The sequence below is a fragment of the Aethalodelphis obliquidens genome, unplaced genomic scaffold (assembly GCF_003676395.1).
Source record: "Aethalodelphis obliquidens isolate GAN/ISIS:26980383/991018 unplaced genomic scaffold, ASM367639v1 scaffold56, whole genome shotgun sequence".
NCBI lineage: Eukaryota > Metazoa > Chordata > Mammalia > Artiodactyla > Delphinidae > Aethalodelphis > Aethalodelphis obliquidens.
Window position 1 is genome coordinate 954681 of NW_020838000.1, and position 20846 is coordinate 975526.

Genomic DNA, 20846 nt, shown 5'->3' on the forward strand with positions numbered 1-20846 from the left:
AGTTGCTCTGCAGCGTGTGGGATCTTCCCGGACCAGGGCTCGAACCCGTGTCCCCTGCATTGGCAGGGGGATTCTTAACCACTGCGCCCCCAGGGAAGTCCTGCTCAGCACATTTAAAAAGAGGAAGCTAGGATTTGGGTACCTGGATGTTATTGCCATTTTTCAAAAAATTTTTTTAATAAATTTATTTATTTTTGTCTGTGTTGGGTCTTCGTTTCTGTGCGAGGGCTTTCTCTAGTTGTGGCAAGCGGGGGCCACTCTTCATCGCGGTGCGCAGGCCTCTCACTGTCGCGGCCTCTTGTTGCGGAGCACAGGCTCCAGACGCGCAGGCTTAGTAGTTGTGGCTCACGGGCCCAGTTGCTCCGCGGCATGTGGGATCCTCCCGGACCAGGGCTCGAACCCATGTCCCCTGCTTTGGCAGGTGGATTCTTAACCACTGCGCCACCAGGGAAGTTTTGCTCAGCACCTTTAAAAAGAGGAAGCTGGGATTTGGGTACCTGGATGTTATTGCCATTTTTCAAATTTTTATTTGCAATATACGTTGAGTGAGAAAAACACATAAATGATATGTGAGGTCCACAGATGTTGTACAAAGATAGAACATTGTTCGTTAGAAACTAGAGAGGAAAATCTAAGCTATACAAAGCCTGTAGCAGAGAAGCTGCTTCGACCCTTTGAAACATGTCTCAAAATAATAAGCTATATCAGAACAGCTCATGTAAGTTTTATAAGAATTTTTTAGTGTGAAAAAGGGAAGAAAAATTAGAAAATTAAGCCCAGTGAAAGATTTTGATTATGTAGAAATCTGGAAACTCTTGGGAAAAAATAGACTAAGATAGCTCAAGCAGTTCTGCACCAGTGGGATACACCATCCTGGTGGTACTGATTGTTTATCACCCTGTGGAATGCGTTGAGTGTCGTGAAAAGATGCCTCATTTACCTGTAACTAGCTTTGGTAAAGGTAGGGTTGTTCACTGTTTAATGTTTAAGTGGTAAGAAAGAGCGGCATGCTTATGATGTAGTGTGGTATAGAAGCCAGGGATGTAAACATTTTACTGTGCCCAGGGCAGCCCTCACAGCAAAGGCCAAAGGTCAGTATCGCCAAGGTTTAGAAACCCTGATCTGATACACAGAATAAAAGAGTAAGGCATCTGTATCTCTTTGTGTTTCTCAGTTATCTGTGATTTTCAAATGACCTGCAGTAAAGAACAGTATTTTTAATTTCCAATCCTTTGTGGACCTATAACTTTTGTAAAATGCAATGAAAATTTCATGGCAGTGTCAAATTGCTGTAATAATTACTGAATACCTTCAATTTCTGTACTCCTCATGGATGAAAAGCAAAGTGTTTACAGATCAGCACCAATCTGGACATTTTAAGTAACACTACTTTGGAGCTTTTGTCTCTGAATATTCTGTAATAAACTGGTGTAATTTTTGAAATTAAAAGAGGTTTAAAAAAGTTTTGTGTAGTATTTATGGCAGTTTGGCAACAGGAACTGCTTGATGGAAAACAAATGTGAAATTTGTTGAAACTTCTACAGTTAACAATCTCTGTTTTGGTTTTTATATCACCATATCTAGAGAACATGTGTAAGTTTAGGGCAAAGGTGTTCGGTCATTTGCCAGCACTTGGCCACCCCATCATCCCAGACCCCAGGCTGATAGCCTCAGCACTGCTTCTGTGGACCCCTGAGACAGCCTCAGTCTTTCTTAATGCCATACTGATGGAAGCCACTACCATTTTAAGGGCGTCAGTATCAGATATGAAACCTACTTATCATCCTGAATTAAGTTCAGAAGGCCTTTTGAGTATAATACCTGGATTGTCTTTAACCTTTTATTTTCTTTCTGATTTTTTTTTTACAGCCTTTCTGATTTATCAACGTTATTACAAATCTCAAATCAAAGATTTTTCATGTGCTGGTCTCATCTCATGTGTACTATTCAAAATCTTAATCATGGTAAAAGAAATTCATATGTTCACTGTATTTTATTACCATAGTTGCTGTGACAAAAATATATCTTCAGCTGAAACAGAAATTATAGTAAAAACAACCATTGGTCTAGGGAAGAAATAAAAATCAAGCGACCGTAAAGGTATACCTAGGTTCGTGTTTGTCAGAAGTAAAGTCTTTGAGGAGCTGTGATTCATTTGTCTATAGCTTCTTAGCTTCTTTTATTCATTCGTTTCACAAATATTTATTAACCACCATCTACATGTCCATCAGGCGCTATTCTCGATGACTGAGATCCATCAGAAGAAAACAGGCAAAACTTTCTGCCCCTGTCTGGAACTTGCATGGAATTTTTTCTTAGCAACTTAAACACTCATAAAGGTCTCTAGTTTTAACAGCACAGAAATAGAATGTCGCATGGGTTTCCCTTACGTCAGCATTGATATTATCAGCTGTGAAGTTAAACAGTAACGTTGCAGTAAGTGTGTACAAGGTAAGAATCACAAAATCAGTCTGTCTTTCTAGACTGTGCATCCTCTTTCTTTAAAGCTGGGATCTCTACTACCTCGTAGGCGTATAGCCAGTATAAAATGTGAAAAAGAATGCAAAAACATGGTGAAAAATGTAAATTGTTATATATAAAATCAGACTTTTTTTTTTTTTAATCAGAAACCCTAATGATGAAAAATATAGATCTATCCGGATTGGAAACACAACTTTTTCTACTAGACTCTTGCCTGTCAGAGGAGCTGTTGAATGTTTATTTGAAATGGGCTTTGAAGAGGTAAGTATGTTCACGGTTTCTTCTCCACAGTTCATGTACAGAGCATTCATTATAATGTTGATAGATAATTTCTAATAAGAATATTTTTATTGATTGATTCATTTTGGAAAACTGTGGAACTAGTCATTTCTTCACTTACTCTACATTGAAAAGTCACAGTCCATATGCTTTAAATTCACAGTAAAATATAACAACTCTCCCACAGGGAGAATTCTTACAATCTCAGTCCTTTAGAATAGGGAGGTCAGGCATGCAACCCAAGGACTAAATTGTGGTTCTCTTTAGACTTTTAGCAAAAACCTGCTATGTGAGCAAACATGAATTGCTGATGGGGGTCCAACCACCTGTCTCCAGTAAGAAATGAGAAGAGTAAAAACAGAAAAGTTGAGTTTAGTTGCCACGCATAAGGGTTCCCTTCTGTGACAGGAGAAAAGAATCTCAGTGGGGTTTTTTTTGTTTTTAGGTCAAAAGAAAAGCTTGGTGTTTCCATGTTGTGGAATCTTGTGGCATAGTTTAATTTTATGACACAATGAAAGTAGCTTTCAAGATGATAAGTTTTCTTTATGCATATATGCTTAACCATTTCTAGTTTATGGAATACTGAGAGAAGTCCAGCCAGGTTCTAGAGGCCAAGCAGTCAGTAGCAGTCAACTGGCAAGACCGTAGCAGCTGTTAAGGAGATACGCTGAGTTGCTCTGGGATGTACTTTCCTCCCCGCCTCTCTGCTTCCCTCCCCGATTCTGTTTCAGGCCTTGGGAATATAGTGGTGAACTAGTTAGATAAGAGCTCCCATCTCACATGGGGCTTGCATTCCTGTAGGTTAGACAGACAGTAGGTGTGAAAGCAAAGATGAGCACAAAGAAGAAAATAAGGCATGGAAAGAACATCATAAGCAACTGTAGTGATGGGCAGCTGTGTAAGGATGAGCGCTCAGGGGAGGCCCCTGAGGAGATCATGTTTGAGCTGGGACCTGAGTGATGAGAAGCAATTCAAATACCTGACGCCCTCAGGTGAGCGTTTTTCAGGCACAAAGAGCCACACGTGTGGAGGATCTCTAGCAGGAGTAGCCTTGGCACAGAAAGTGGCCACAGAGGCAGGCCTGGGGTTTGGGGAACTGCGGTAAAGATTGGACTTCATGACCAGTGGGATGGGAAGCCATTGAAAGGTTTTAAGCAGGGAAGAGTATTTTTGAAGATTGCTCTGGCTGTTGGAAAGAGAATATCCTGGATGTTCTGGATGGGGGCAAGGGGTAAAGCAGGGAGGCCGGTTGTAAAGCTTGTCACGTTAGTCTCAATGAGAAATGGTAGTGGTTTGTCTAGATTCCATGAGGGCAGGCTTTGTGTCTGTGTTGCTCCCCGTGTGCTGGCTGCTGGGAAAGGAGCAGAGCAGGTGGGCACCCAGTAAATATTTGTGGAAGTAAAGACCGACGGCAGTGGAGATGGGGGAGTAGTGGGATCCAGGATTTCTTTTTGAAGCAGTCTGTGGGACTTGCTGATGAACTAGATGTGGAATGTAAGGGAAAGGAAGGAATCAGGGTGACGTCTGGGTTTTGGTTTGAGCAACTGAGTGGATGGGAGTACTATTCATCGAGGTTGAAAAATCTTGGAGAGTAGCAGGTATCAGGGGAGAAAAAACGACCCGTCTTTTGGATAATTATAACTGATATACTGTTAAATATTCAAGTAGAGGTGTCAAGGAGAGAGTTGGATATATGAGTCTTTGATGATTCAAAAGGAGAGGCCAGGGTGGAGGTATAAATCATGGTGTCATCTGCTTGTAGTTGCGCACAGACATCTGAACCTAAAGAATTTAAAACTATAGATGGGGAAAGTTGAGAACATTGATGAATTTGTTCAAGGAAATGCAGATTTTTGAGAGTCAAATGACAGGAAAATTAAGTAAATGACAACTGGAGACTGTTGAAGTGTTTCAGTTTCTCATTGTTTCTCATTGTTGAAGTGTCACAGATTCGGTGGAATCATATTTATCTTTCATTCAGCAAATACTTGAGTGCCAGGAGGGATGACCAACCGCTCTAGTTTGCCAGGGACTGTCCTGGTTTTAGCAGTGAAAGTCCAGCCCCGCAGAAAACCCCTCAGTCCCAGGCAAACTTGTAAGTTGGTCACGCCAGTGCCAGGTAACAAGCCAGATTGAGACTTGCAGTAGTATTTGATGCAAGTAGAGTCACAATTTCAGAAACGATGATCATGCTTTAAGACTAATTTATACTTAGAGTTTCTGGCTGGCTTTGGACTTCACATGGTAGGAAGTAAATGTTTTATCAGTGTTAGCCAACGGAGTTGAGACTGAACTCTACCACCAGAAAGAAACTTGGTGGGCTTTGAGATGAAGTAGGAATCCAAGACCTATCCTGAAATTTTCAGTTACACATTAAAATCCTGGACACCTTTGTGCCCACTTGTCCCTGAGGCTGCATTCTTGTTTATGAAAATTCTGAGGAGGAGGTTGAGAAAGATTGGGATTCAAATGGTCGTGTGACCCGTCAGGCTGGCTTAGTGGAGTAGTTCTTGCTGGGAGCTGCCCCCACCCTCGGGGAGGATGGGGCATCAAGGACCATAGTTTTGGTTGTCTTGGTGACTGGAAGATGTCACCAGCATTTAGCGAGCAGGGACGGGGTTGACTCACATCTGGCAGTGAGAACTGTCTCACCAAGAATGCGTTGAGAAACATAGATTTTGTTAAATACTAGAATCCTCGTTGGTTTCTTAAAGTGTTATTGGGTCTAGTGCATTAAGCCTGTAGTTTTGTCCTTTTATGAAAATACAGTGCTGTCGATTAAACTTTTTCGTACAGACACTTCAGTCATAATCATACATTCTTTTAGGACTGGTCCTGAAAAGATGGAAGGGAAGGGAGCAGCCTCTGTCTCACCGGGGCCCTCTCTGGGGTGTGGACCAGACAGACCCACGTGGCTGTCAGGCTCTCCTGCCTCCGGCCACGGTGTCGTGTACCTTCCTCAGTGCCACTCCATTCAGAGTGTGAGATCAGAGGCCTCCATGCTTGGTTTTAACCCAGGAGTCTGGTTTCTCTTCCCAGAGCTCATCGTAGATAGGAAGTGGTTCCTTTCTCCTGTTGGAAAATTCACTGCGTTCCAATTTGTGCCAATCATCGTGTATGTAATCATCACAACTGTAGAAATGCTTTTTGCTCAACCCTTCAAGCTATTTGTACAGGCTTGTGGGTTTTGATCTCTGTTCAGTCTCAGGTGGAATCAGTTATAGCATAGCGATTAAGATCATGCAGTTTGAATCCTTGCTCTGACGATTGGTAGCGTCAGGCAGGTAGGTTATTTAACTTCTCTGAGCCTTCATATTTCCATATGAAAAGCGGGGATAAACCCAATACCTACCTTTCAAGGTGGTTGTTAAGAATTCTTCAGATAATGTGGGTAAAGTGCTTTTTAGCACAGTACCTAGAAACACATAAATGCAGTAAATGGTAGTAGTCTTTTTTACAGCTGTTTTGGGTAATACATGGAGATTGCTGGCCTCTTCCAGCTTTTTCAAAAGGATTCACGTGGAATTGATTTTCATGTCGTGATGGAGTAATGTCTTGGTCCGTTGATTCCTGTAGATCTGCCATCACCAGGGAAATAAGGTCATTCTCAGTTGTGGAGTTGAATTTAAATGCTCACAATCTACAGGTTGGCCCACTGCATATTGTAACAACTGTGTTATCTCATTTGCAGTTGGTGGAATTACTGTTTTAGCATTGTTGCTTCTCAACCCTTAAACCTTGATGGAATATATTTTCATTTCACTTTTTTGTTTTGTAATTTACTATTTTACATTGTGAGCTTTGTTGTAATGTTTACTGTACCTCAGAGCGCTCTGATTATATTATGTGGATTCATTAAATGAATCACTTCTTAAAGAATCAGATTTTTATTGTTTGATGGTCTGTTTTTGTTTGGACCACCTTTGTATTACTAAATAGCAATAGTTTTTCCATAGTTTTGAATTGACCCTCAGGATGTAATTTTTGTTATCTTGGAAGAATTAGTGAACTCCATACACAGACTTCTAGTCATGTAGCTATTCTTAAAGACTTGAGTTTAGAAGATTCAAAGGTTGTTATATAACTTCTTACTGGTTTTATGTGACCAGTGATCATTTTGAATGGCTGTATCTATAGTATCATTATTTCATAGGGAATTTCATGGAGAATAGTTGTATCATATACTATTGCAGAGGAGATAGGAATGTTCATTTTTGCATCTCTTAGGAGGCTTTCTGACTCATTACAGTGTTTCTAAAAGGCAAAGTATTTTTCTGAAGGTCTTTTGAATGAATAAAACAGGCTAAACATTTTATGCTAACAAGGAGACATATTTTCTTAATTTTCTAGTATACCTTTGCCTGTATTTTTTTAAAAAGTGCCAAAATGGTAAGAAAAGAGAAAGATTGTTAAAATATGATGTGTTCTGTAGTATTGGCTCCATTTTATATATACTGTGTACGAATGACTGTCAGTATAAAGCAAAGGTTCAAATTTTCCCTAATTTTGTAAATTCCAGGGAGAAACCCATCTTATCTTTCCTAAAAAAGCTTCAGTGGAGCAGCTGCAAAAAATTCGTGACCTGATTGCCATAGAGAGAAGTAGCAGATTGGATGGATCAGATAAGAGCCACAAAGCAGAATTATCTCAGCAACTTGCAGCCAGCACCCAGCTTCCTACAGCACAGCCTTCCAGTCCTAATGGGTTAACCCAGCATCCAGGGAACAGTGAAGGGCAGTCATCAAATCCACCGTCCGCTCCAATGGTAATGTTAGAATTAAACCTTCCTTGACTGCTCCTTTCAAAGTGTTGATATAGCAAAAGCTTTAAAATAGGACTTATTCCAGAATTTATGTCTCAGTCATTCTTGGTTCTTATAGTTCTAATACATTCAGATTTCCTGAGCTCTTTTAAACAATTGTCAGATCTGTAACAAAAGTGGGGAAATGGCTGTCTTTTATTTGGACTTTTAAATGTTAACTTGTGACTTACTGTTTCTGAGGCAGCCAGGGTTTTATTTAATTTATCGTTTGTAAATGTACCTGTTGCCGTGGCACTTAAACCAGTTGCACAGGTTAGCGTATGTCTTTAACCTAGAAAAAGTAAAGGACTTGCTAGACAGATGTGTGGCCATCAAGTTAGATTTCCTCTATTGCTTTGACACTTCTGATGTAATACCTGCTGCTGTCTACCATGGAATTATTAATTCCAACAACGTACCATTATCAGCACCTCAATTCAATAAAAAATGGGCTTCTTTAGGCTTAAGGTAAATAATCATTAATTTACTGATAGTGGTGCTAGCATATACATATATACGTCTGAAGAACTGAAGTCAAATTACTGATGTCTAACAGGCATTCTCGGTATACTTAAATGACCTTATTTAATAGGAAATTATCCTGTTTACAAAAAAATCCCTTTTAATAAAGGTCCTTAAGCATTTTACTTCTAAATTTTCACTGTCAGAAAAATTTTCATGGCTTTTCTATAGTAATTTTATCAGTAGGCAGCTTAAACTCATGTCCTCTTTTAATTTTGGTGAAACACCTGGTTGCTCTCCTCCATACACTGGAACTCTACATCTAGAGTCAGTTGTTAAATCTACCCTTAATTTTCTCCAGCTGAATAATTGGAGAGCCTTTAACCTAACCTCCCTGGTAGTCAGATGATGGGCAGTCATTCCTTAGTGTAGGCTGGGAATACCCTAAGCTTGTCTTTAAAAAATAAAGAATTGAAGGTGCTAGGGGCTGGCAGGGGAAGAGAGAGTGTCTGTCCTTTTGAATAATAATTCTTATTTATTTATTTATTTATTCATTCATTCATTTATTTATTGGCTGCGTTGGGTCTTCATTGCTGCATATGGGCTTTCTCTAGTTGTGGAGAACGGGGGCTACTCTTCCTTGCAATGCAGAGGCTTCTCGTTGTGGAGCACGGGCTGTAGGTGCACGGGCTTCAGTAGTTGTGGCACGTGGGCTTCAGTAGTTGTGGCTCACGGGCTCTAGAGCGCAGGCTCAGTAGTTGTGGCGCACGGGCTTAGTTGCTCTGCGGCATGTGAGCTCTTCCCGGACCAGGGCTCGAACCCGTGTCCCCTGCATTGGCAGGCGGATTCTTAACCACTGTGCTACCAGGGAAGCCCCTGAATAATAATTCCTGATGAGTGGTTTCCCAGATTTTTGTGGAGGGTTAACTCTTCTAAAACATATTCTTTTGTGCCTCAGTTGACTTAGTTTAATGTTTAAGTCTTTAAAATATTTCTCCTCTCATTAGCTTCAGAGCTAATGTTTGTTTATACTAATAAACACAGCTATTGTTTATGAATGCTTCCAAGAAACTGTTACTGGATACTATTGGATCAACTAGTAATGATATTAAGTGGCCGTGGGCATCAGATAAGAGCATATGTGAAAGCTTAATAAACTGTAAAGGACTTAAAGGTTTGCTCTTGGTAACAGTAATTCTTTCTGTAAAGTATCTCAGCTGCTTCATTCAGAACAAAGTTACCACAGAGTAACAGAAAAGTGGGACTACTTAACTCTATTGGGACAGAATAGTAACCCTAGCCAGTCCAGTCCTTAGGACACTGGTTTCCACTCCTTTTTGATTGTACATCTTACCAGTGATAAAATGTTGAATGCATAACCCAATAAGTGTCTATTTACTTATGAGTTACATACTTCTATGGGTATGTGTTAACGTACCTTATACAGGACTCATGTACAGGATTAAAGCATGTCATTACACCTCTGGGTAACAGGTCTTCATCAGTTTTGCAGTTAAGGCTGATACAGGGGCTTCCCTGGTGGCGCAGTGGTTAAGAATCGCCTGCCAATGCAGGGGACACGGATTCGAGCCCTGGTCTGGGAAGATCCCACATGCCATGGAGCACCTAAGCCCGCGCGCCACAACTACTGAGCCTGCGCTCTGGAGCCCACGAGCCACAACTACTGAGCCTGCGATCCACAACTACAGAAGCCCGCATGTCACAGCTACTGAAGCCCGTGCGCCTAGAGCCCGTGCTCCGCAACAAGAGAAGCCACCACAATGAACCCGTGTCCCCTGCATTGGCAGGCGGATTCTTAACCACTACACCACCAGGGAAGCCCCTCGGTTATAGTTTGAGGTCTTTAATCACTTACCAGAAAGGGCCTGGATACTACACTAAAAACAAATTGTCATCCTATTGTCAAAACGAATTTAGAGTTTAGAAGAAAACAAACTTTTGCAAACACATATGCTCTTAGAAGCCTACTGTATATTAACTCTTAACTTCTTGAGTCCCTGGGACAAAGTATCTTTTTCTTAAGGGAGTTGGGAGAAATTAGAATGAATCTTGTTTTTTATAGCCAGCTCCTGGTTCCATGGATCACTGAAGTACACATTTTTAAAAAGTATTTTGTTATTTAAGCTTTTATCACCATTAATTGCTGTATTACAGAGTTTGACAATTATGTTCTCCTCCCTTTCTCATTTTGAATGGGGATATTGAGAATTAAAATGGACCAAGTAAAGCAGCAGGAGAGAGATTAACAATGCATGTAACTGCATATAAACTAGACAAATCCTGAGCACTGTTGAGTGTCACACCTAATATATTTCTTTGGTTGAAACTGTATCAAGTAAAATTTGGAAATATAAGACAAGGTGATAGTCATTGATGTTGAAGTTGCCAGTAAGTTTTTCCCTTAAGATATAAAGTACTGGAATATACCCGTGCTCAATAAACGGTGATGTAGTTAGAAATTTATTTTGCTGCTTTTTCTGGATATTTTATGTAAATGAATGATACACTACATAGTCTTTTGCTTCTGGCTTCTTTTACTTTGTATGTTTTTGAGGTTTATCCATATTGCAGGATGTATTAGTATTTTTTTTCCTTTTTATTGCTGAATAGCATTACATGGCGGACATTTGGGTTTGCCATGTTTGCTTGTTATGGACAATGCTGCTATGAATGTCCACGTACCAGGCTTTGTGTGGGCAGATGTTTTCATTTCTCTTGGGTAGATTCCTAGAAGTGGAACCACTGGGTTGTATGACAAGTTTATGTTTATTGCTTTAAGAAATTGCAAGCTGTTTTCCAGAGCTGTTGCACCTTTTTACATTCTAACCAGCAGAGTGTGAAGGTTCCGATTTCTCAGTATTCTCATTGATAATTGTTAATGTCTTTTTTATTATAGCCATTTTAGTCGATGTTAAGTAGTATCTCATTGTGGCTTTAATTTGTATTTTCCTAATGACCAAACTGATTTCTTAAATTTGCTGGTTATACATGCTGAGCATTTAGTGTTCTTATATGAAATAACTTCCTGATAACCCTTTATATATTTTTATGCCCTTTGCCTTCCAAAAGCAGGTTCAAAACAGCAAAGACAGTTTTTCAGAGACTGAGCCTCAGAGTGTTAGAAGCATTGTTTCCAATTTTGCAACTTTTTCTAGGTTGAAAGCATATGACTCTTGAAGTATGATTTGCTTAAAATAAGTCTTTGGCAGTTATTGCACAGTCTAACGTATGCTTTTATTTGATATGTGACTGCTTTTAGAATGTGTATGAAGTTGTTGAGGACTTTGCATCAACACTTTTATGACTCTAGAAATTATTGCCCATTGTGTATATGACTATATATGTATCTGTTTAAAAGAATTATCATTTGAGATTATATTAGTGAAATTATAAAAATAATATTAGATAATGATAAATAACAAAATTAGTTGATTTTTTTAAATGAAGATTTTTTTTTTATTGTTTTAAATTTAACTTTTATTTTATATTGGAGTATAGTTGATTTACAGTGTTGTGTTAGCTTCGGGTGTGTAGTGAAGTGGTTCGGTTATACGTATACATGTATCAATTCTTTTTTAGGTTCTTTTCCCATATAGGTTATTATAGAACATTGAGTAGAGTTCCCTGTACTATATAATAGGTCCTTGTTGATTACCTATTTTATATATAGTAGTGTGCATATGTTAATCCCAAACTCCTAATTTATCCCTCTCCTAGACCTTTCCCCTTTGGTAACCATGTTTGTTTTTGAAGTCTGTGAGTCTGTTTCTGTTTTGTAAATAAGTTCATTTGTATCATCTTTTTAGATTCCACATAGAAGTGATATCATATGATATTTGTCTTTCTCTGTCTGACTTACTTGATCCTCTCTAGGTCCATCCATGTTGCTGCAAATGGCATTATTTCATTCTTTATTGTGTCTGAGTGGTATTCCAGTGTGTGTGTGTGTGTGTGTGTGTATACACATCACATCTTTATTCATTCATCTGTTGATAGATATATTGGTTGTTTCCATGTCCTGGGAATTGTAAACAGTGCTGCAATGAACATTGGGGTGCATGTATCTTTTCGAGTTATGGTTCTCTCTGGATATATGCCTAGGATGTGGGATTGCTGGGTCATATGTTAGTTCTATTTTTAGTTTTTTAAGGAACACTCCATACTGTTCTCCATAGTAATTGTACCAATTTACATTCCCACCAACAGTGTAGGAGGGTTATCTTTTCTCCACACCCTCTCCAGCATTTATTGTTTGTAGACTTTTTGATGATGGCCATTCTGACCGGTGTGAGATGATACCTCGTTGTAGTTTTGATTTGCATTCCTCTAATAATTAGTGATGTTGAGGATCTTTCCATGTGCTTTTTGGCCATCTGTATGTCTTCTTTAGAGAACTGTCTATTTAGGGCTTCTGCACATTTTTTGATTGTGGTGGGTTTTTTCTTTTTGACATTGAGCTGCATGAGCTATTTGTGTATTGTGGAGACTAATCCTTTGTCAGCTGCTTCATTTGCAAATATTTTCTCCCATTCTGTGGGTTGTCTTTTAATTTTGTTTATGGTTTCCTTTGCTGTGCAAAAGCTTTTAAGTTTAATTAGGTCCCATTTGTTTATTTTCTTTTTATTTTCGTTACTCTAGGAGACAGATCCAAAAAGATATTTCTGCAATTTATATCAGACAACGTTCTGCCTATGTTTTCCTCACGAGTTTTATAGTATCTGGTCTTACATTTAGGCCTTCAATCCATTTTAACATTACTTTTGTGTATGATGTTAAAGAATGTTGTAATTTCATTCTTTTACATGTAGCTGTCCAGTTTTCCCAGCACAGCTTGTTGAAGAGGCTGTCTTTTCTCCATTGTATATTCTTGCCTCCATTGTCATAGATTAATTGACCATAGTTGCATGGGTTTATTTCTGGGCTTTCTATCCTGTTCCGTTGATCTATATTTCTGTTTTTGTGCCTGTACTATACTGTTTTGATGACTGGAGCTTTGTAGTATAGTCTGAAGTTAGGGAGCCTGATTCCTCCAGCTCTGTTTTTCTTTCTCAGGATTGTTTTGGCTATTCGGGGTCTTTGTGTCTCCATACAAATTTTCAGATTTTTTTTTGTTCTAGTTCTATGAAAAATGCCATTGATAGTATGATAGGGATTACATTGAATCTATAGATTGCCTTGGTTAGTATAGTCACTTTGACAATATTGACTTTTCCAATCCAAGAACATAGTATATCTTTCCATCTGTTTGTGTCATCTTCAACTTCTTTCATCAGTATCTTATAGTTTTCTGAGTACAGGTCTTTTGCCTCCTTAGGTAAGTTTATTCCTAGGTATTTTTTTTTTTTTGATGTGATGGTATATGGGATTGTTTGTTTAATTGCTCTTTCTGATCTTTCACTGTTAGTGTATAGAAACAACAGATTTCTGTGTATTAACTTTGTATCGTGCAACTTTACTGAATTAATTGATGAGCTCTAGTAGTTTTCTGGTGGCATCTTTAGGATTTTCTATGTATACAATCTTGTCATCTTCAAACAGTGACAGTTTTACTTCTTCTTTTCCAATTTGGATTCCTTTTATTTCTTTTTTTTCTCTGATTGCTGTGGCTAGGACTTCCAAAACTATGTTAAATAACAGTGGCAAGAGTGGACATCCTTGTCTCGTTCCTGATCTTAGAGTAAATGCTTTCAGCCTTTCACCGTTGAGTATGATGTTAGCTGTAGGTTTGTCATATATGGCCTTTATTATGTTGAGGTAGTTTCCCTCTGTGCCCACTTTGTGGAGAGTTTTTATCATAAATAGGTGTTGAATTTTGTCAAAAGCTTTTTCTGCATCTATTGAGATGATCATATGGATTTTATTCTTCAATTTGTTGATATGGTGTATCACACTGATTGGTTTGCAGATATTGAAGAATCCTTGCACTCCTGGGATAAATCACACTTGATCATGGTGTATGCTTCTTTTAATGTGTTGTTGGATTTGGTTTGCTAGCATTTTGTTAAGAATTTTTGCACCTATGTTCATTAGAGATGCTGGCCTGTAATTTAATTTTTCTGGTGGTGTCTTTGTCTGGTTTGGGTATCAGGGTGATGGTGGCCTCATAGAATGAGTTTGGGAGTCTTCCTTCCTCTGCAATGTTTTGGAATAGTTTCAGAAGGACAGGTGTTAACTCTTCTCTAAATGTTTGATAGAGTTCGCCTGTGAAGCCATCTGGTACTGGACTTTTGTTTGTTGGAAGATTTTTAATCACAGTTTCAATTTCAGTGCTTGTGATTGGTCTGTTCATATTTTCTATTTCTTCCTGGTTCACTCTTAGAAGATTGTTCCTGTCTAAGAATTTGTTCATTTCTTCTAGGTTGTTCATTTTATTGGCATAGAGTTGCTTGTAGTAGTCTCTTATGATCCTTTGTATTTCTGTGGTGTCAGTTGTAACTTCTTTTTCATTTCTAATTTTGTTGATTGAGCCCTTTCCCTTTTTTTCTTTCACGAGTCTGGCTAAAGGTTTATCGATTCTGTTTATCTTTTCAAAGAACCAGCTGTTACTTTCATTGACATTTTATGTTGTTTTCTTCATCTCTATTTCATTAATTTCTTCTCTGAACTTTATGATTTCTTTTCTTCTACTAACTTTGGGTTTTGTTTGTTCTTCTTTCTCTAGTTGCTTTAGGTGTAAGGTTAGGTTGTTTCTTTGAGATTTTTCTTGTTTCCTGAGGTAAGATTGTATTACTGTAAACTTCCCTCTTAGAACTGCTTTTGCCAGGTCCCATAGGTTTTGAATCGTTGTGTTTCATTTTCGTTTGTCTCTAGTTATTTTTCGATTTCTTCTTTGATTTCTTCATTGATCCATTGGTTGTTTAGTAACATATTGTTTAGCTTCCATGTGTATGTGTTTTTTTAGTTTTTTTCTCGTAGTTGATTTCTAATCTCATAGTGTTGTGGTCGGAAAAGATGCTTGATACGATTTCAGTTTTCTTAAATTTGCCGAGGTGTGCTTTGTGACCCAGCATGTGATCTGTCCTGGAGAATGTTCCATGTGCATTTGAGAAGAATGTGTATTCTGCTGCTTTTGAATGGAATGCTCTATAAGTATCAATTAAGTCCCTTGGTCTAAGGTGACATTTAAGGCCTGTGTTTCCTTATTTTCTGTCTGGATGGTCTGTCCATTGCTGTAAGAGGGGTGTTAAAACCCCCACTATTATTGTGTTACTGTTGATTTCTCCTTTTATGGCTGTTAGGATTTGCCTTATGTATTGAGGTGCTCCTGTGTTGGGTGCATATATATTTACTTGATCATTATGTAGTGTCCTTCCTTATCTCTTGTAACACTCTTTATTTTAAAGTCTATTTTGTCTTATATGAGTATTGCTACTCCAGCTTTCTTTTGATTTCCATTTGCATGGAATATCTTTTTCCATCCCCTCACTTTGTCTGTATGTGTCCTTAGATCTGAAGTTGGGTCTCTTGTAGACAGCATATATATGGGTTTTGTTTTTGTATCCATTCAGCCAGTCTGTTTTTTGGTTGGAGCATTTAATGCATTTACATTTAAGGTAATTATCAGTATGTATGTCCTTATTGCCATCTTGTTAATTGTTTTGGATTTGTTTTTGTAGGTTTTTTTCCTTCCCTTCCTCTCTTGTGATTTGATGCCTGTCATTAGTGTTGTTTGGATTGCTTTTTCTTTTTTGTGTGTGTATCTGTTGTAGGTTTTTAGTTTGCTGTTACCATGAGGTTTTGATATAGCAATCTGTATACAAACACGATTGTTTTAAGTCGCTGGTCTTTTAATTTCCAATGCACTTCCAATATCCTGCATGTGTACTCTCCTCTTCTCACAATTGCTGGGTTTGATATCATATTTGTGTGTGGATGATTTCCTACCTTTACTCTATGTTTGCCTTTAATGGTGAGCTTTTCCATATGTAATTTTCTTGATTCTAGTTGTGGTCTTGTCTTTTCTGCCTAGAGTAGTTTTTTAAAGATTTTTTGTGAAGCTCTTTTGGTGGTGCTGAATTCTCTTAGCTTTTGCTTGTCAGTAAAGCTTTTGCTTTCTTCATCGAATCTAAATGAGAGGCTTGATGGGTAGAGCATTCTTGGTTGTAGGTTTTTCCCTTTCCTCACTTTAAATATATCATGCCACTCCCTTCTGGCCTGCAGAGTTTCTGCTGAAAAAAATCAGCTGATAACTTTATGGGGATTCCCTTGTATGTTATTTGTTGCTTTTTCCTTGTTGCTTATAATATTTTTTCTTTGTCTTTAATTTTTGTAAGTTTGATTAATATGTGTTTCGGTGTGTTCCTCCTTGAGTTTATCCTGTATGGGACTCTCTGCACTTCCTGGACTTGAGTGAGTGTTTCCTTTCTCACGTTAGGGAAGTTTTCCACTATAATCTCTTCAAATATTTTCTCAGGGTCTTTCTCTCTCTCTTCTTCTGGGACCACTATAATGCGAATGTTGCTGTGTTTAATGTTGTCCCAGAGGTCTCCAAGACTGTCTTCATTTCTTTTCATTCTCTTTTCTTTATTCTGTTCCACAGCAGTGATTTCCACCAATTTGTCTTCCATCTAACTTGTTCGTTCTTTTGCCTCATTTATTCTGCTATTGATTCCTTTTAGTGTATTTTTCACTTCAGTTATTGTATTATTCATCTCTGTTCTTTAAATCTTCTAGCTCTTTGTTAAATATTTCTTGTATCGTCTCAGTCTGTGCCTCCATTCTTTTTCCAAGATCTTGGGTCATCTTTACCATTACTCTGAATTCTTTTTCAGGCAGATTGCGTATTTCCACCTCACTTAGTTGTTCTTCTGGTGTTTTATCTTGTTCATTCATCTGAAACATATTTCTCTGCCGTTTCATTTTGTCTAACTTGCTGTGTTTGTGGTCTCTGTTTCTCAGGCTGCAGGACTGTAATTCTTGGTTGTGGTGTCTGCCCCCTGGTGGTCCAGGTTGGTCCAGGGGCTTGTGCAGGCTTCCTGGTGGGAGGGACTGGTGCCTGGCCACTGGTGGGTGGAGCTGGGTCTTGTCCCTCTGATGGGCAGGGCCATGTCAAGGGGTGTGTTTAGAGGTGTCTGTGTGCTCAGGACGTCTTTAGGCAGCCTGTCTGCTCATGGGTGGGGCTGTGTTCCCACCCTGTTGGTTGCTTTGACTTAGGTGTCCCAGCACTGGAGCCTACATGAGCCACAGCCGACCCCCGCCTCCCCAGGAGACCCTCCTAGACCCACAGGTAGGTCTGGCCCAGGCTGATATGATGTCACTGCTTTGCCCTGGGTCCCAGCACATGTGAAGCCTTGTGTGCGCCCTCCAAGAGCAGATTCTCTGTTTCCCCCAGTCCTGTGGAGCTCCTGCGCTCAAGCCCTGCTGGCCTTCAAAGCCAAAGGCTCTGGGGGCTCCTCCTCCTGATGCGAGACCCCCAGGCTGGGGAGCCTGACATGGGGCTCAGAAGTCTCACTCCTGTGGGAGAACCTCTGTGAAATAATTATTTTCCAGTTTGTGGGTTGCCCACCTGGTGGGTTTGGGATTCGATTACACAGCGAAAGCGCCCCTCCTACCGTCTCACTGTGACTTCTTCTTTGTCTTTGGGTGTAGAATATCTTTTTTGGTAGGTTCCAGTCTTTTTCATCCATGGTTGTTCAGTAGTTAGTTGTTATTTTGCTGTTTTCCTGAGAGGAGATGAGCTCAGGTCCCTCTGCTCCACCATCTTGTCTCCTCTCTGTTCTGTTTATAATTTTAAATTGACACCAATTCTGCTTATTGTATGCAAAGCCCTTCTCTAGTCTCCACATCAAAGTCAAATTTGTTCCATCTTGAAGATGTTAAAGAGTTAAGTCAGAATTGCAGAACCTTCAAATGCAGACTTAAAACGGTAGGAGCCCAGCATGAAGAGCACTCGGGTTCAGCCTCCTGGCCGCCCTGGTGTCTTCTTCCCCTGGCTGTGCACCTCTGAGTTAGTCGATTTTTAAACTATTTAAATCTCATAAGACAACTTCTTAGTCTGGATCTATATGCAAACTTTGTAAGAGGAGAAATCTCCTCCTCATCTCCCTTGGACACAAGATTTAAATGTTCAATTTCTTGTTCGTGAACCATTCTTAAAAGTAACATATATTTACATACTTTCAACAGGCAATTATGACCCATATTTACATTGGCATTCTTAATATCCTTTAGAAATGATGATGTGGTATATTTTGACATGAAGACAATTATTATGTGGTGAAAAAAAGGTAAACTAAGAATTCCAAAATTAAACAACATATGTTGTGTGTTTGTGTGTATTTCCATTTTTCTTATTAAAAACACACATACATAAATATGTTCATTTTTAAAAGGTCTGGAAAGCTGTACACTGATATCTTAGCTATAATTTTCTCTGAGTGGTGAAATTATAGTGATTTCACATTATTTATACCATTCAGTATTTCCTGAAAACTTTCTGCAACATTTATTACTGTTACAAATAGAATAAAGCGGTTTTTGTAAGAAATGTTTATTGAAGTCACAAGTTGATTAAAACTGTCGTTAAAAATTTATTAAACATAACTTTTATGTTAAGAAAACAGGTTCTAAATTTAAAAGCCATTGAAGCAAAGGGTTGTAAAAAGGTAGAAAGAGGGCTGGTGGGCTTGAGAAGCCTTGTCCTTTACTAAAGAAGTAAATTTGCTGATCCAAATTCCACTGCTTCTATCACTGCTTCTGTTTTGTGTGATTTGACAAAAATACACATTGTACTTATTTTCTTATAAAGAGTCTTAAATATCTCACATTAGAAACCAAATAATTGGAATCCAGTTATGATTAGTGAAGAAAAAAATCTTTTTTGCTCTAAAACAGATTTCACGTTTTAAACTCCCATTTGTATTCCAAATAACTTTTAACTCTTAAGCAATGAACTGTTGCCTCATCTACATGGTTACCCAGCTGCTATAATGGCCATGCAATCAGCAAACTTCTATTTTTATGAATTAGTTTTTTTGGCACTGTGCTAATGAGTATTTAAAGAAATAAGGCAAAGAAAATAAACTTTATTCTTCAAGATTGTTTGAGTGCCATTAAAAACCACAGTGGGGGCTTCCCTGGTGGCGCAATGGTTGGGAGTCCGCCTGCCGACGCAGGGGACACAGGTTCGCGCCCCGGTCCAGGAGGATTCCACATGCCGCGGAGCGGCTGGGCCCGTGAGCCATGGCTGCTGAGCCTGCGCGTCCGGAGCCTGTGATCTGCAATGGGAGAGGCCCGTGTACCGCAAAAAAAAAAAAAAAAAAAAAAACCACAGTGAAGGTGGTAATTTCCAGAGTGAAAAATGAAAATAAAAATTCTTTGGATGAGTTCTTACCCTCTCAGTAAATGAAAATCTGTGTGTAAAAATAAATAAATAAATAAATAAATAACAACCGTAAGGGTCTCCTCTTTATAGGAATTCTTTCAGGTAAAAATGGAGACATCCCTGTTTGCTTGTTTGTTTGTTTCTGTGTCAATTCTGGTAAAAAGCACACTCCTTCCTACTGTGGATGCCCTGGGTTTCCCACCTTCAGGTCTGCCCCATCTCTTCTGTCATCTGTTAGTAGAGTAAATGTGTCTGCACCTACTAAAGGCCAGCCCGTCCTCTGTACCTGTGTTCCTCTCCTCTGTTCACCGTGGGATCGCAGGTGGGCTGTGCAGTCTTGACCTGCCCCTTTTCTTGGAGATTCTTCTCAGTGGCATTGAAACCTTGCTTTAGGCCAGTTTTCATCTAAGCTTGGACCATTGGCATCAGAATAACCTGGACACGCAGATTCCCGGACAAACCCCAGACAGGCTGAGCCAGAAAGAGAGGGGGGAGCTTGGAAACCTGCATTCTTCCCAAGCAGATTAACGTTTATGAACCTCTCATGTAGCTCTTAGAAACAAGCCGTCACACAAGTATCCCTGGATCGTGCATTCCTGTATTTCTCACTTCCTCTTCACAGCAACTTTCAGGGAGAATCCCCAGTACGCATCCCTGCATCTGTACTCCTCATGTACTTGTCTTGCAGGTCTCCTCATTCTAACATGTGCCCCGTCAGTAAAACATTTCTGAGCATGTCCTCTCAATGTGTATTTATTTGTTTATAAATTATATACATATACTAGTATGTCAGTGTACTCGATACATTATAAAACAATGTAAAGAGGAGCTAGAAAATAAGTAACATTTTTAATTTAAAAAACGTATTAACACTATATCATTTCAAGAACATAGACATGTCTTATTTTAAATACTCTTGATCATTTTGTTTGTCAGATCTCAGTAGATTGTGATTTTTTTTTTTTTTTTGGCATTAAAATATGGCTGTTGAAGGGGCTCATACTAAAATAATAGATGGGTTAGCCCTGCTATTTTCTTCTTGTAACACTCCACATGTGCTTACATTGTAAGTATTAGCCTCAGTGCCTACAGGTCTTGGAAATCTTTTTTAAGCCAGGTTGAGGGTTAAATTAGTTAAAACCGCATAGTATAATCTGTAAATCCACTGAACCAGGCACATTTGAACTGCAGAAGTTTGTAGCATCATGGGAGCAGAAGTAGGAATGAGCGTGCCACTGTGAACCCCTCCACTTTGTGGGACTTTCTTCCCTCAGGATGGCTTCTGTAGCCTGGGAGGAAGCCACCATTGATCCAAATATTAAATATTATAATAAATTGCTTTACTTTTTGGACAAAAAAATAATATAAATAGAAGTTGTAATATTTTCTGTCCCTATCCCAGTGGACCACTTTGTACAGCTCCTTTGGGGCACCTGGCCCACTTCGGGACACCACTTATACCACTGAGTCTCTTAAAAC

At 39.0% G+C, this 20846-nt stretch overlaps 1 protein-coding gene across 3 annotated transcripts in view; it reads left to right on the plus strand.

The window, feature by feature from the left end:
* The window catches only part of NGLY1 (N-glycanase 1), a 63041-nt gene that overhangs the window by 12117 nt on the left and 30078 nt on the right, over positions 1-20846 (plus strand). For 2 of the 3 annotated variants that reach the window (XM_027086490.1, XM_027086488.1), the window contains exons 2-3: positions 2628-2742; positions 7280-7525. In XM_027086490.1, the coding sequence (XP_026942291.1) occupies positions 2628-2742; positions 7280-7525 (361 nt within the window). Of the gene's footprint in view, positions 1-2231; positions 2452-2627; positions 2743-7279; positions 7526-20846 lie in introns of all 3 variants that reach the window. The other variant, XM_027086489.1, reaches the window with a different exon arrangement.